We start from the raw sequence: 17,838 nt of genomic DNA on the forward strand, positions 1-17,838 counted from the left end.
CTTGAATAAACAAGCAGTATATAAGCACAAATGTTCTTGCCAAGATTTTTGTTGCCTAAGGCATCTCTTCCAAGCCAAAAATTAAACCAGAACTCCCTAAAAAGATCCTGTCAAACTTTATTCCTAGGTGTTTTCTCCTTGAAAAACATTTCACTTTATAAGGAATATATTAGGTATATACAGAAAACCGGTATAATATTGGTTACCATTTGAGTAGGAATCCTAGAAAGACTATGTCTCCTTTGAAAGTTTGGAATACTTAGCAGTAGATCTTCTAGCTGAGGCACAAGTGCCTGAAACACTTTTTTAAATCAAACCTTTCAAAATTTTATCTGGTCAGTTATCATTCGATAAACATCTGTTTCATCTAAGATATCTTCTTACAAAGCTATAAAAACCCATCTTACTTTAGAGAAAAGCAGAATGAGGCTCAGAAAGGTTATATGAATTATTCAAGGTCAAGAGGTTAGCAAGTAGAAGAACAAGAATTTCAACTGACGTCTCAGCTAGGTCCAAAACTTGTTCTATGCCTCTTAGTACTTAGCAGTACTAAAGAAAACAATGTATTTTTTAAATTATTACTATGGTGCAAAAGCATTTTTCTATTATAATTAGTTTTAACTAGAAAAATATGCTTCATAGTAGTTTTGAGAATAGCAAAGACTTCTTCCTCTATTACAACTATGCTAGGTGACTATAAATATTCCACAAAATGAAATCAGAAGAATTTTCAAAGTGGGACATCATTAATTGATCATTGAACAAGGATAGTGGAACTGGAGAATTCTGGGAGGGCAATGAGTGGAAAGAAATGCAAGTGTCCTTTGAAGTCCCATGCTCAAACTATTTAAATGAAGCTCCAAATGAAAAAAAAAATTAAAAAAGGAAAACAGACGAAGTATCTTTTCTAGTTTTCTATCCTAGCCAATTTTTTTTTTTTTGCCCGCAGTCAGGCCAGCAGGCCTGGCAGCACTGGGCTTGGTCTGCCTCTCGCCCACCCCAGGGCATGCAAGAGCCAGCCCGGACCTCCAAACGGGCCCCAAGTCCTACCTAGAGGCTGAGGCTGGCCTCTGGGGGCCTCAGGCACACCTATCCTAGCCAATTTAAGAGGCAGCAAACCTTAAGTGTGAATAACTCAGATACCTTAATCATTGAAAAAGACACTAAGACAAATACAAATGGTTCATTCACGCATTCACATATATTTATTCTGCATTATGTCTACAGATTAGTTTCAATAATAAAGAAATGGTGAGACATAAGATTAACATTCAAGAGAAAATTCCAGAATTGACGACCTTATTATCTTTTCAAAGAGTACCATAAGTTACTCTGACCGACTAAAAATTTTTTAAATATAATTTTTTATAGAACTCAGCATCAGAATATCAGAAAGGAAAAGCTTTCATGAAGAAAGTCTAAATAACATCAATGTTAAATTATCCCACACAGCTCTTTCAAAAACATAAGTATTAGTGAAAAATATTTCATGACAAGAAAATATAATAAATATTTACCTCATCTTCAACATCAATAAATGTACTCATATCTAGCTCCTCGGGAAATGTCATTCGATCATTCAATTTAATTCTATGCATAGTTGTATAATCAAAATCAAATCTTTTCAACTGTAAGGTCAGGAGATAAGGGAAATGTAAAAACCGAAGACCCTGGTGGAGAGGACAAAAAGGAAGGCACCATATTAAATATTGAATATTACCTCAGAAAATTAACTATTAATTCCTGTATGACACTTACCTTTCGAGCATCACACTTCTTCTTACAGCGTTCACAAAAATACTGATTTGGGCCATCCAGGATCTCTGGCTGGATAAATGCATGCAATGCTTCTTCCTGGAAAGAAAAAATTGCTTTCTAATCACTTATTATGTTAAATTAAAAAGCGCTGGATGCAAAAATACTGCAATGACCAAAATAGTTATAAGTAGAATGGTTGGAAAATTAGGAACCTAAATTCATCATGGCAAAAAACGTATGAGCAGCAAAATGTTACCACTATAAAAGCAAGAAAATTATTTACTTCATTTTGCACAAGATTTTCATTCCTTAGTATTGCAAAGCACAGTTAGTTATTTCTACCTAATTGCTACTGACCTTACAATGTGCTGTTTTACTAAACCTAAAATCATCCTTGGTCTTTATATTAAAAGTTGCATACTTAAAAGAGCAGTGAAAAGCATCACTTCAATCTTTCTTTAGGAGATATCTTTTTCTTTTTTAAGATTTATTTATTTATTTGAAAGTCAGAATTACACAAATAGTGAAGGAGAGGTCTTCCAGCCACTGGTTCACTCCCCTATTGGCCGCAACGGCTAGAACCGCACCAATCCAAAGCCAGGAGCTAGGAGCTTCCTCTGGGTCTTCTCACATGGGTGCAGGGGCTCAAGCACTTGGACCATATTCTACTGCTTTCTCAGGCCATAGCAGAGAGTTGGATCGGAAGTGGAGTGGCCGGGACTCAAACTCGTGCCCGTATAGCATGCCAATACTGCAGGCGGTGGCTTCGCCTGCTACGCCACAGCACAGGCCCCAGGAGATACCATTTTCTAAGCTACAAAGTAACACTGAGCTTTGAAGAATATATACTATGCATACATTAAAAAATTATATAATCATCCTTAATCACAATAGGTAGAGTCAATTAGCAATCTAATACTGTACTAGTTCTTTAAGCTGAAAAATACTTGGCAACCTTCTCATTGTAGGTGAGATACTGGCTCACTTGAAAATATATGATGAAGGGCCGGCACTGTGGTATAGCAGGTAAAGCTGCCGCCTGCAGTGCCAGCACCCGATATGATGGGCGCAGGTTCAAGTCCCGGCTGCTCCACTTTCGATCCAGTCTTCTGCTATGGCCTGGGAAATCAGTAAGATGACCCAAGTCCTTGGGCCCCTGCACCCATGTGGGAGACCAGGAAGAAGCTCCTGGCTTCGGATCGGCTGAATTCCAGCCGTTGTGGCCATTTGAAGACGACCTCTCTGCCTCTGCCTCTCTGTAACTCTGTCTTTCAAATAAATAAATAAATCTTTAAAAAAAAAGCTAGCATTTTATATAAAAATATATGATGAGTCCTAGATTATTCACCCAGTATAGAATCATATGGTTTTTCCTCCCCAGTCTTAAGCCAGAAGCATCAAACTTGGCATAAATATTGTTGAAGACTCAGTATACATAAAATTAAAATTCCCTCATCTTTTTGTGGACTGTGGACTGTTGAAGAATCAGAGGGCATGAAATTAATTTTCACTTTAAATCACTGGTTTTGCACAATTAAAAAAATAAGTTAATACAGTACATAAGATTGGTTGTATAACCTCAAATTTCATCTGCTGTCTCTTCACACATGGTATAAACAGAACTGATAATATTTATTACATATAAAGAAAAAGCTGTAGAATTATTAAGACAAAGTATTTTCATATATTTTTCTTTGGATACAGAGCAAGCTGTTCCCCAAAAGAGAAACAAAGAAACTAGATCTGGCAAAATGGACTTAACCTTGACAGCAAAGCCTATAAAACTACTATCCAAGTATTGTTTGAAGTAGCTCACTTTTGATACATGATAAAACTAGGAAAAGACATGAAAAGGCTTTTAAACTCATCCAACCGCTTATTCTGTCCTCAGAACATAAGGAAGCAGTTCTCATCATCTTAAAAGAGTACATGAAAAATGGGATTATAAATCTATTTTAGTGACAAAACACTTTGAAATCCATGCAGTTTTTATGTAACATGCATTTGCCATGAACTTGCTACCTTTGCTTTATTTATTCTCCCAACCCTGACAATATCATGTAATTTTCTCTGAACCATTTGAGAAGGCTCACACATCATGCTTTACTTCTTAATATTTTGTGTTAAAAAGATATTGTTATGTAAGTATAATTATCAAGCTTAAAAATGTTCCTCATTATCAGATTTATTTATATATTCCTTCCAAGACTACTACATTAAGTAATGATGTGTCCTTCCAAGGGTACAAGGGTATCACAGTTGTAGGTCTTGATCAACTTTAACTACCTGGTCAAAGTGTTTTTAAGTTTCTCCACTACATAGTTATAATTCTAATATGGAAACTCTAAGGAGACACTTGGAAATCATGCCAAAATTCTGGGCCTTCCCGAACTTTCTACCTTTGATTTTAGTATCTACTAATGGAGTCTTATCTAAACCAAATTTTAATGTAATATTTGCTTTTATAACCCAATTTGAAAATCTTTTCAACAGGCAATTTAAGCCCATTCATGTCTGATAAGATTGATATTTTTGGTTTTATCTGAGTCACTATTACATGTTATAATTATGGTATGTATTACATATTTACATTCCTTCCTCTATGTGATTTCTTCAGTATTTTTTTTTTTTAATTTCTTCAGTATTTTTTACATTTTCTTTTGGTACTTAGCCAGGTTAGTAATTTTGTTCTAGTAGTCACTTTCACATTTCCACTTTTCTGAGTGCCTTTAATCCCCACTCCATATACTCTTAGTTAAGCTGTTGGTATCTGCTCTGACAATTTCAAGTGGTATTATATGCATCCCAAACAGCTGGATCTTACTCCACTTTCACTTTTTCTCCTCCTCCTTTTCAAAGGTGGCATTCTTTGTGCTCTCACCATTTCATACTATTCTATGCACCCTTGTTTCATTTAGTCCTTGAAACCTACGATTTAATATACTAAATACTTACAAATCTTTTGCTGACACTTCCCCAGTTGGATTAAGCTCCATCCTCTATAAACTTCAAGGGCTCAAGAATACAATGTTCAATGAGTTTCTGAATCTTCAGAACTGCTTCTTCATAGCCATTGTAACTGAAGAACTTGCCTGCATATCAACTCCTTGTTGCTACTTTCCTTGAACTTCAAATTGCTTCTCTCCTGCCACGAATTGCATGCTGCTCTTCAGAAGTCTGATTCTAGTCCAACTTATTTTTGAAGTCTAATAGTTTACTAAAATATATGTCTTAGAGTTCACTGGGACAAGGTCACTTTTTCCAGATACATGATAGGTCCATCAAAAGGCAGATTTGACGAATCTCGTAGCCCCAGAGTTTTCTTCTTTATAGTTTCACCATTAACTTTGTTCTACTGTCTCCTTTTCTTTACAAACTCCAATTATATCAGATCTCCTTTGTGGATTTTCCCCTTAACACTTTTCTTGGAGGTCTTTTTTAGTTCAATTCATTTGCATTTCATATCCCTCACTAGAGTTTCATTCTATTCTCATTTCAGCATTGTTATGTATTCCTTTCTAAGATATAATCTTGTTTTTTCCTTCAGTTTCTTTCCTCATCTTGACTCTGGATTTCTTCTTCTTATTATTTTTAAGCCATTCCTCTCCATAAATATTTGGATACCAGGATGTGCTTATTGGAGACTATTTAACATGGTCTAGAGGACTGTTACAGTACTGTACTTTGTGATTGTTCCCCTCAGGTGTGTTTCTGGAAGGAGGGGGTTCAATAGCTAAAATGCTTTAATACAGATTTTCCACTTTCTTCTAACAGCAGTGTCATAGAGGTTTGACTGGTTTTCTCCCTTCTCATTTTGTGAACAGCATTCCTTGGTTTGAGAGCACGTTCTTTGTCTGTTTAGTGAGGTGTGGTTTCTTGAATGTAAAAGGGGAGGAGAGGCTGGTGACTTCTCTCATTTTTGCAGGACCCTTTTTTATTTCTTCTTTTCTCTTCACTGCTATGCTTCTGAGCAGCCTCACTTGCTTCTTCATTTGTGTCGTTTCCTAATCCTGCTGACTCCAAAATGTTTTCTACATAGCTAATGCTCTAAGCCATCCAAGTTCCAGTGTACAATCAGTATTTTGGCACTTGTTGTTGTTGTCCTTTCTCTTCTTCCAGGGGATTCTCTGTTCAGTTTCAGTCCTAAAGTCCCCTCTGCTTTTCATTGTTTCAAAAGATTTATTTATTTAAAATGCAGCATTACAGAGAGAGAGAGAGAGAGAGTGATCTTCCATCTGCTAGTTCATTCCCCCAAATGTTTGCAACAGCTGGGGGTAGGCCAGACTGAAGCCAGGAGTTTCTTCTGGGTCTCTCAATGGTTGCAGGAGCCCAAGGACTTGGGCCATCTTCTGCTTCTTTCTCAGGCACATTAACAGGAGCTGGATTGGAAGTGGAGCAGCTGATCTCAAACCAGTGTCCATATGGGATGCAGGCATCATAGGAGGTGGCTTTACCACAATGCCAGCCCTTTCACAGACTTTGAACTTCCCAGTTTGATATTGTTCACATACACAGACCTTGAGATAGCAGTGAAAGCTCTGATGGAATTAGGTGTTTTGTTAATTACAGGTAATTTGAAATTCATGGTATTCTCTTTTAGGAAATGCAAAAGGCATGGGTTACATTTCATCTGCACTCCTTTTATTCTATGATTTTGGGGGATGTGTGAAGACATTTAGATTCAAGCAGTCATTATTCTTCAGACCCAGAAACCATTTAAATCTATATGTATTTATTCTATAACTTCTTTATTCTAGCCTTTTAATGAGTTGTCATTTAAGATACTTAAACACAAGATTGATCAGTTATAAAAATAAGCTTAGGAGCCCACATTGTGGCATAGCAGGGTAAGCCACCACCTGCAATGATGGGAACCCACATGAGTGACAATTTGAGTCCCAGCTACTCCACTTTCAATCCAGCTCCCTGTTAATGTGCCTGGGAAAGCAGTGGAAGATGGCCCAAACCCTTGGGCCCCTGAATCCACATGGGAGATTCAGATGAAGTTCCTAGTTCTTGGCTTTGGCCTGGCCCAGTCCTGGTTGTTGTGGCCATTTGGGGATTGAACTACCGGACGGAAGATCTGTCTCTCCATCTAACTCTGCCTTTCAAATAAATAAATAAATCTTTAAAAAAAATAAGTTTCAGTCCATCTGTCCATTCAATAAATAAATTATATAAGTGATATGGTTATACGCATTTATCTGCACTTAATTAGGTATCCACAGTAAATAAAAATCATGACAAACTATATTGTAGATATCAAAGAAGTAGGTTATAGACCATAAAAATGGAAAAAATATTAAAAACATCAAATTGTTATAACACACACATACACACACACACACATCTTACCAGGAGCTGCTATGACTCTGTTGTTTTTGAAACCACTATCCATATCTTTAAACGAGCTTTGAGTTGATTATGATTATTTTTAATCATTCCAAAGAGGTAAGAAAATGTTTTGTTTTCTAAGTTTATCCCACATATATCATGCAAAAGAAACAGTTTTGTACATCTTTTGAACTGTAATTTTCAGAATTCAAAATGGAACACAGAGAATTCTTACATTCTTAGTTCTCCAAATAAATTGTACTGGTTATCACAAATTCAGCGCTAATGCAAATAATGTAGACAGAACAATCAAAAGATATATCCAGGGCTGGTGCCATGGCATAGTGGGTAAAGCTGCTGCCTGTAGTGCTGGTACCCCGTAAGGGCACCAATTCAAGTCCTAGCTGCTCCACTTCTGATCCAGCTCTCTGCTATGGCCTGAAAAGGCAGCGGAAGTTGGCCTAACTCCATGGGCCCCTGTACCCGTGTGGGAGACATGGAAGAAGCTCCTGGCTTCAGATCTGCACAGCTCAGCCCACTGCAGCCATTTGGGGAGTGAACCAGTGGATGGAAGACTTCTCTCTCTCTGTCTCTGCCTCTCTGTAACTCTGCCTTTCAAATAAATAAATAAATCTTTAAAAAAATGATATATCCAAGAAATGATACTGCTTGTAAATACATTTTTCTATCTTTACTGTTAACCTATATTCTCTATATTAAGCAGTTCTCCATAATTCAACATGTATTTTGATTTGAATGGAGAAATAAATGTTAACACATTGTATTTTATTTTATAGTAGTGATTTTCACTATCAGTCTTATTATAAGCTTGCCGATTTTATTGGTCTTTCAAAAGAATCAGCTCTTTGTTTCACTGTTTTTTTTTTTTCTTTCTCATTTTTCATTTTTCAACATCACTTATTTATGCTTTGTTCTCATTCTTTGGATTTCTTTTGTTCTTTTTCCAGGTGAAGTATAAACTTAGATTACTGATTTAAAATCTTTCTTTTTTAATGTACGCATTTAATGCTATTAAGTTTCCCTTTCAACATCACTTTATTGTGCCTCAAGAAAATTTAGCATGTTTTATTTTCATTTTCACTCAGATCAAAAAAATTTTTTAAATTTCCTGACACTTTTTCTTTGACCCATGGATTATTTAGAAGTATATTGCTACTTTACGGCCAGCGCTGCGGCTCAGTAGGCTAATCCTCCGCCTGCGGCGCCAGCATTCCGGGTTCTAGTCCTGTTGCCCAGGTCTCCCGCATGGGAGACCAGGATAAGCATCTAGCTCCTGCCTTCAGATCAGCGCAGCGCGCCGGCCGCAGCAGCCATTGGAGGGTGAACCAACGGCAAAGGAAGACCTTTCTCTCTGTCTCTCTCTCACTGTCCACTCTGCCTGTCAGAAAAAAAAAAAATATTGCTACTTTTCAAGTGTTTGATGACTTTCCTGTTTTCTTTCTGTAATTTCTTTTATTTATTCATTTGTTTATTTGAAAGGTAGAGAGATGGAGAGTGAGAGAAGAGAAAACCATCTCCTGGCTCACTCCCCAAATGCCTGCAAGGGCTGGTGCTGGGCCAAAGCTGGAAAGGGAGAATGCAATCCAAGTCTCCCAATTGAGTGGCAGGAACTCAATTACTGGCGCCACTGCTGCTGACTCCCAGGGTCTGCATTAGCAGTAAGGTGAAGTCAGAAGGTGGAGGTTGGAATCAAACCCAAATACTCCAAAGTGGAACACAGGAACCTTAACTATCAGACTAAACATCTGTTTCCATTCGTGATTTGTAATCTGCTTCCATTGTTATTGGAAATCATACACTCTGGTTTTAAGTTTACTGGGATTTGTTTTATGGCCTGTCATGGTACATATATCATGGGCTCTTGAGAAGAAGCATAATCTGCTGTTGTTCAATGGGGCATTTTATAAGCGTCAATTAGATAATGTTGGTTGACAATGATGAATCCTTCTGTATCTTGGCTATTTCTTCCTAGCTCTCTTATCTGTCTAGCTGAGAGAAGGGTTGAAGAGTCCAATTATAACTGGAGATTTACCTGTTTCTCTTTAACGTTCTGATATTTTTTGCTTCATGTACTTTGGGGCTTTTTATTTGATGCATGCACATTTAGAATTGTTATCTTCTTGGTGGACTGACCATTTTACCATTATATAATACTCTTCTGGTTCTTTCTTTGCTTTACAGTCTTTTTTATCTGGTATTAATAATTTTCTAGCTTTTTTTTTTTTTTTTTGATTAATGCTTACACAGTAACTCACTTTCTATCCTTTAGCTTTCAATCTCCCTAAGCCAATATATGGTCATTTAAAGCCTGTTTCCTTAGATAACATACTATTGGTTATTTTTTTTTTTTAACTTACTATTCTCTGCCTTTTAGTTAGTAATTTTAGACCATTTACATGTAACTACCTCTGCCATATTATTTTTTGCTTTTTTCTTTTTGGTTTTCTGCTTTTCATGCCTTTACTTACTTTCTACAGCCTTGCTGTGGGTTAGGTAAACACATTTTTAAATTCTAGTTTGGTACGATTTATAGTATTTGTTGAGTGCATCTCTGTTGCAATGGTTGTTCCAAGTATTACTTTATATACTTTATGTACACAATATATATATATATATATATAAATTAATCTACAGGTACCATTCTTTTATCACTTTGAGTGAGAAACCTTACCTTCTTTTATACTCTCTCCCTGTCATTACTGTATGAAATATCTCTCACACATAGATTTAGAGGAACTTATCAGTGTTGTAATTTTATTTAAGCACTAAAAATAATTTAGAAAATTCACAAAGAAGGAATGACTGGGGGCCAGCGCTGTGGCGCAGTGAGTTAAAGCCCTGCCTGAAGCGCCGGCATCCCATTTGGGCACCGGTTCTACTCCTGGCTGCTCCACTTCCTATCCAGCTCTCAGCTATGGCCTGGGAAAGCAGTGGAAAATGACCCAAGTACTTGGGCCCCTGCACCCACGTGGGAGACCTGGAAGAGGCTCCTGGCTTCGGATCGGCTCAGCTCCAGCTGTTGCAGCCACCTGGGGAGTGAACCAGTGGATGGAAGACCTCTCTCTCTGTCTCTCCCTCTCTGTAACTCTTTCAAATAAATTAAATAAATCTTTTAAAAAAGAAAAAAGAAGGAATGACTCTTTATCCATATTTTTGCTTAACTTGTTTTTCCTTCCTAATGCTCCAAGATGCCTTTCCCTTATTTCCTATTTAGAGAACTTCAGCAATCTTTTTAGGATAGGTCTCGTGGTGTCTTATTTTCTCTCATCTGAGAATGATCTGGTTTCTTTTTCAGTGCTGAAGACTATTTTCCTGTATTATAAGACTCCAGTCAACAAGTTCTTTCAACACTTGAAAAAATGTGCCACTTCTTTTCAGCCTCCATAGCTCAGAATGAGAAATCAGAACTATTTCCTCTTATAAGAAAGGTTATCTTCTGTTTTACTTTCTAGAATATATTTTGTCTTTTACTTGCAGAAAGTTTAGCTACGAATGCACTTGACATATATAGTCTTGTTCTGTTTGCAGTTTCCTCAGATTTTTGGATTTGTAGTTTATATCAAATTCAGAAAGTCTGAATTGTGTCTTTTACCAAATTAAGAAAGTTTTAAGCCATCATTTCTTTGATACTTTTTCAGCCCTGCCTTCTTTCTCTTCTGCTTCCAGGACTCTGATGACACAAGTATTAGGTCTTTAGTCAGTTTCAAGAGGTTCCAGAGGACCTTTTAAAAATATTATTCTTCATTCTGTCCTATGCTGTTTAATACACTTTCAAGTTCATTCAAGTGCATGATTCTTTCTACTGTCCCTTTCCTCTGCTGTTAATCTTATCTAGAATTTGAATTATTGCAGTTTTAGTTCTAAATTTCCACTGCTTTTAACTGCTATTTCTTTCCTGAGACTTTTATTTCTTCAGTTGTCCTAGTGGGCTTGGGATTGCGCAATGAAGTATTTCTATGATGGGTGCTTTAAGATATTTATCAAGTAATTGTGACATAATTCATTTCAGTGTTTTTATCTTCAGTTTCTTTAACTCCAACTGAGATTTTCCTAGTACTTAGTATGCACATTTTTAATTGAAACCTGAACATTTGGTATTATGATTCTAGGCCCTACTCAAATCTTAGCTGGCTTCCTTAGACACTGCTCCGGCTGGAGAAGAGCTACCTCCCTCGTTATTGCCACAGGGATTAGAAATCAGTTTCCACTTAGGAGCGGCTCTTGCCTACTGCGGGGCAGGGACAGGAATTCTGGCTGTTCAGGAGGCCTCTACTGATAGCACTTTGGGAGGTCAGGAGTGCCTCATATTTGCTCCTCTGTGGCCTTTACCAACACCACAGGTCACATTACCCCTGGGATGTACTTAAAGTCCCAATTCTCTACTAGAATAAATCTGACATCATACAACTGGGGAAGGAAAGGACCACCTCAGCTTCCCAAGTGGTTCCTAATGACAATAAACTAGGGCAATGGGCGAACGGTAATGGGTTGGGCTGTTACTGGCAACAGGAATGAAACTCCTGGCTCTGTATTCAGCCTCCTCTGAAAACTACTCCAGTGGGCAACAGGGAGTCAAGGAGTCTTGTTACAATGTTAGGAAGATGGAAGTCTAGGCTCCCACTAGGCCTTGAGGCCACAGTTTTTCTGTAGTGTTTAGCTAGAGCAGAATGGATATTGTCTGAAACTTTTCAGACTTGCTAAGCAATCCCTTTCCAGGTCCTTGGGATAGTGAGCAAAAGTCATTTGTAGTCTGTGCCCACTGTTTCATCAGTTGAAGAAGGTTGTCAGCTTCTTCAGCTTCAAGTTTGGGATATGAGAAAAGAAAAGGCCCGGGAACTCACCACCATGTGCTTCCTTGAGTGCTGAGATCTCTAGTCTTTATGCCTTCTCTCCACCTTTCAGTCTTCTTATATTTATTTTTTATATATAATGTAAGGTTTACGTTGTTTTTGCAATAGGAATATGGCAATGTATACATCTATGCCATCTTCCTGAAAGTAGAAGACCCCACTTTTTAAACTGGTTCCCACTATTTCAACCACACAAATTCCTAGAAAAATGAGGGGCAGAGTCTGTGGAAGAGATTTTTCTTTGTGTGAAGCTTTCATATTTGGACAAATCTGGACCACTCCTTCATCCAAATGACTTATATGGGTGAGTCAGCTAGATAACAATGTCCAAATCAACTGCTGTATCAGAGTAGGACTTAATAATATCAGCTTGTATAACCTAAACAGTTGAAGTGCTTTTGACTTTATAAATACTAATTTCACAATTCTCTATGCAAAACCTTAAAAGAATCATTACATCATATCTGCTTAGAGAACATAGGTTTTTATATAACCTAATTTCTCCAATGCTACTACATGGGAAGATGTGGCTAAACCCAATTTCAGGCTTTTGAATGCATCCTGTAGTAACAGAAAGTTGAATATATGGACATAATAATAGAATAAGAGTTAAAGAAAACAGCCTATAACAGTGTCTGCTACAGAGCATGCATTAAATATGTTATATGACAAAATATACTGACTAAAATTTTACTTTTAAATAATGAGCACTTACCCAGATAATGTCATGAGGCTATATGCCTCATATGAAATATTTGTAAAAAATGCTTTCATAACTAATCAACAAAAATCTATTTCTCATCTCTATGTATTAGTATAATGTACTCAGAACCATCTCCTTTAATATTTTCTAAAATGTGGACAATATTACTTTTTTTTTTTTGACAGGCAGAGTGGATAGTGAGAGAGAGAGACAGAGAGAAAGGTCTTCCTTTTTGCCGTTGGTTCACCCTCCAATGGCCGCTGTGGCCGGTGCATCACGCTGATCCGAAGCTTGGAGCCAGGTGCTTCTCCTGGTCTCCCATGCGGGTGCAGGGCCCAAGGACTTGGGCCATCCTCCACTGCCTTCCCGAGCCATAGCAGAGAGCTGGCCTGGAAGAGGGGCAACCAGGATAGAATCCAGTGCCCCAACCTGGACTGGATGCCGCAAGGCGGAGGATTAGCCTGTTGAGCCACGGCACTGGCCTGGACAATATTACTTTAAGAAATTCAGAGAAACTGATTTTCTACAGACTTTGAATGCACTGAACACAGAGGGATCTATTTATCTAAAAATTCATTAAGAACAACATTTTCTTAAAGGATTAAAAAGTAATTCTGCAGCTGATATTAATTTTTCAGGATTAATAAAATAATTGCAAAACAACAGGAAATTATATCGCATATTTTAGTACTCCCCCAAGGACATGAATGTTAACAAAATAGGGATATTTCTTAAATTTTCTTAATCTAATGCAACTTTCTACAATGTGTTCCTCAGAATACGTGCCTGAAGATATTAACAGATGTCCCATATAGACATTTAAACAAATTTCTGTTCTATAGGAATTGTAGTGTATTTAAGATAAAATATGTACTGTTATCTTCCCAAAAAGAATTACAGTCACATAGTTTCCCAAATTTATTTAATGAAAGAAGCCTTCCTAATAATATCTATTAAATCCTGCTAGAGATTAACGTTAAACAAAACTGAATCTGATATTTGGAATGATGTAAGAGCCCTTAAACACTGATTCCTTACTTAGGTAAAATGAACTTGAGAAATTTAATGAACATACATTATAATCATTAAAAAATAATAAATAAAATATTGTGATGAAAGGCTTTTTTAAAAAAAGTTGTAGGAGACTCCTAGTACTCTTTATAAAAATAATCTGCCATTAGGCTGAAAACCACAAGAATTGATTATACATGTTACAATGATAAAATAGGTGAATGGTAATTTCATTCATTCTTATCTTAAACATTATTGTCAATTTAATTTATTTGAGCATAAAAATAAAATACTCCAATAACTAGATGTTTCTGATGAAAGTAAAAATGAGGGGCCGGTGCTGTGGCACAGCGGGTTAAAGCCCTGGCCTGAAGTGCCAACATCCCATATGGGCGCCAGATCTAGCCCCGGCTGCTCCTCTTCCGATCCAGCTCTCTGCTATAGCCTGGGATAGCAATAGAGGATGGCCCAGGTCCTTGGGCCCCTGCACCCATGTGGGAGATCCAGAGGAAGCTCCTGGCACCTGGCTTCGGATCTATGCAGCTCTGGCCATTGTGGCCACCTGGGGAGTGAACCAGCGGATGAAAGACCTCTGTCTCTTCCTCTCTCTGTAACTCTTTGAAGTAAATAAAATAAATCTTGAAAAAAAAAAAAGAAAGTAAAAATGAAAGCTTTAATTTTTAACAGAAAGAACCTAACACTTATCTGCCTGAAATTCAACATTAACCTGACTTTACACCCATATGCATAAAACTGTGGCTCACTGAACAGGATATAAAATAAACAACATAAAATCAAGGTTGTGTGTGTATCTGTAGGTGTCTCTCTATGCAAGATAAAAATATCAGTTTCTACTAATAAAGGTAGAAAAATAAATTCTAAGACTCCAATTAAAATTAAGGCCAAGTATTAATAGTCTGAATGATTTTATAATTGTTTAACTGGATTTTTACAATTCATATTTATATCAATTTTTAAAAACACATAGAATTAACACAATACACAATGGCAAGCAGTGAGATGAAACTAATTTTAGATACTGTATGATGATACTTGTGGACTAAGAAGTATAGATTTTGAATTCAGAAAATATTCATAAATCACTTACCTCTAACTAAAGTTCTCTGAAGGTAGTATCCTCCTTAGAACCCCTATCTTGGGTAGCTTTACCTGCTATAATTTCCCATAAGAGATTCCAGCAAAGTCTAGGAAGTTTTAAGTTTCCTTCTGCAAGCCCTATTAGTGCACATGTGTTATAAACATGCTCACATTGTGCTTCACAGCTGTAGCCTCCAATCTCCACCAAACCCCACCTCCCATGTATCAATGCGGGATACTAACTTGGGAAAATTTCATTCAGAATTGGTATCATTCACTTCTCCAAAAGTATCCTAGAGAGGTGGCAAATTAGCAGATGAGTGAAAAATGACATAAAGATTTAGTTATTAATTTTCTGAATATTCAAATATAAGATTACAAATAATAGCACAAATAAAACTAGCTTCTCCAACATTCAATATTTTTTTGAAAAGTACACTGAAAAACTTTCATAAGCAACAAATTTAAGAGACAAGGCAGAAAAAACATCATTTGAGATTGCCAAGTATTTCCCTAGTATATTTTGCCACAGAAATGCCAATATTTAAAAATTAGCTAAGAAATAAGTTACTAAAAGACAAATGTGGAAATTTTTCAGGGAATTTTCAGTACATCATTTCTACTTCAAACTGCCAAAATAAAGTAACATATAGTTTACAATACAAGTAAACTAAGGAAAAAAGAAAACAAAAGTAGTTACCTAATTCAAGGCCAATTTAATACCCTAGGATAGTATTTATGAGGGAGTACTACTATGCATTTCACTAAATCTTCCAAATATCTTCAAGAAGTGGACTGTGAAATATAGTGGAAGAAAGGAGATTGGATCTTATGCTGTCCAGAAAAGGTATTTTGCTTAAATGTTTGCTCTGGGTTCCCACTGACTGATTCCATAAGTTCTTGCTGATTATTTCCTAACAGTCATAAAACACTAAGGAAAAAAAAGTAAAAGGAATCAATCAATTTACAGACTACAGACCAGAGGACTAATGCATCCTTATAGTACTATTTTTGAAGACAAGGTATGGGAAATGTTTAAAATCACTGATTACAGCTAACAGTCATGAAGGATCGGATGATAGAAAGGATGAGGTTCTACTGTTCCTAGAACTCAATGCCAAGAGGGGTCCGAGCAAATCTTAGCTCTGCAAGCAGATACTCTGCATGTGACTCACATGATTATAGATAGTCTTCATTTTCAGATTATCTGTGCTTACACAATTGATTTTTTAATTAAATACTTAGAGTATGGATTTTTTAAGAAAAATATGGTCTTTGTCTATCATTAAAACCAAAAGTTAATTTTTTAAGTGTATGGAAAAAGTGGTTCCTCCAAAAACAAAAAGTACTTTCCAATGGAAAAAAATTGGTCTCAAAAATAGTAAAAATAGCAAACTGTAAAATAGGTTTATTAAAGGTATAAAAACACAAAGATGAAATCACCTAACCATCTATCAGATAAAAAATAAAACATGAGCCATGAGGCAGTACATCTGCACTCTCTTCTCCTTTTACACATGCACTATTAGGACTCACTGAAGGGTCAAAAATCTTCTAGATATTGCTAGTTTAAAAGCAGGAACAATTAACAACCCAAGAAGGTGTGTCTAGGATGATACTAATAAGAAATTATACCACTGTGTTATTATGTATTGTGTGTAAGGGTACACAAGCAGTCAGTTGAAAGGTACACACCACACTAGCAAATGCTTGGCTGGACCCGTAAGGTCGGATGACCAGTGGAATATCAAGATAGGTGTCGATTCTCCAGCCCTCATAACCACATTCCAGGCATCTCACGTAGTCCTTCAGTTTGCCTTGATATAGTTCATTTATAAGATCAGCCTAAAAGTAAGAAAATTAATATTTTGAAAGTATTCTTAAAAGTAATTTTTAAACACATGAAAAAACAGTAATTCGTGTTTTCTAGAATGGGTTATAAAAGGACACTCATTTTTATAGTTAAAGTCTTAGCATGAATGTAAGATTTATTGAAAATTTTATGTAAAAATTTATATTACAAATCTGTAACATTAACACTAATTTAAGAGTCAAGGTGCAAAGATGAACTATTTCAATGCTCATACCACTAAAAAACCCAACTTCTAAAAACAGGTTTTGATGGAAGTTACCAATTTATTACACTATTAAACCTCATCTTCTCTTTTCATTGGGATGAGAATATACCCTAATACATCACTCTAGGCATGTTAATAATTATATAACTAAATAAATGGTTGTGTTATTATAGACTTCTATATGCACTAGTATAGTATAGCACTACTGTCTCACTTATAAAATTCTATCCTGTAGCTCAAGAGGCAAATAAAAATTTTAACTTTCAGTAATACAAAGGGTCCTCGTAAAGTTCATGGAAAATGTGTATAATGAAAAACTCCACAGATTTTGAAAATCTTTTGCAACAAAATTAATTTATCTTTTAATTCCATTTTACAATAACTTTTCTTTTCTTTCCTTCTTTTTTTTTTTTTAAAGATTTTATTTATTTGAGAGGTAGTTACAGATAGTGAGAAGGAGAGACAGAGAGAGAGGTCTTCCATCCAATGGTTCACTCCCCAAATGGCTGCAATGCCCAGAGTTGGGCCAATTTGACGCCAGGAGCTGCTTCCGGGTCTCCACAAGGGTGCAAGGGCCCAAGCTCTTGGGCCACCTTCTATTGCTTTCCCAGGCCATAGCAGGGAGCTGGATAGGAAGAGGAGCAGCCAGGACTAGAACCACGCCCATATGGGATGCCGGCACTGCAGGCAGAGGATTAACCTATTTATTGTGCCACAGTGCCGGCCGCACCACGAACTTCTTGAAGTATCCCTCTTACATGAGAGAATGATTTAAAGGAGAATGGTCAACTTTTAAACTGTATTCATATCCAAAAATCATCTTAAAATCTATTCTCCTCAAAAATATCCGCACCTAATAATGGATTTCTCACCTAGTTCCCAAACTTAGCCAACAGGGCTCTTCTGGCTCAAAGAAAGCAGGTAACTCCCTATAAAAGTACCCTCCATGTAAATGTCTTGCCCCAAGATTCTTGTACCAGAACAC

The 17,838-nt window shown here is 36.6% G+C and overlaps 1 protein-coding gene across 4 annotated transcripts in view; it reads right to left on the reverse strand.

The window, feature by feature from the left end:
- The window catches only part of USP47 (ubiquitin specific peptidase 47), a 113,711-nt gene that overhangs the window by 37,413 nt on the left and 58,460 nt on the right, over nt 1-17,838 (reverse strand). For all 4 annotated transcript variants that reach the window (XM_062196495.1, XM_062196494.1, XM_062196493.1 and 1 more), the window contains 3 exons: nt 16,471-16,620; nt 1,759-1,854; nt 1,518-1,670 (listed from right to left, as the gene is read on the reverse strand). In XM_062196495.1, the coding sequence (XP_062052479.1) occupies nt 1,518-1,670; nt 1,759-1,854; nt 16,471-16,620 (399 nt within the window). The remainder of the gene's footprint in view (nt 1-1,517; nt 1,671-1,758; nt 1,855-16,470; nt 16,621-17,838) is intronic.

Source organism: Lepus europaeus, chromosome 7 (assembly GCF_033115175.1).
Source record: "Lepus europaeus isolate LE1 chromosome 7, mLepTim1.pri, whole genome shotgun sequence".
NCBI classification, from domain to species: Eukaryota; Metazoa; Chordata; class Mammalia; order Lagomorpha; family Leporidae; genus Lepus; species Lepus europaeus.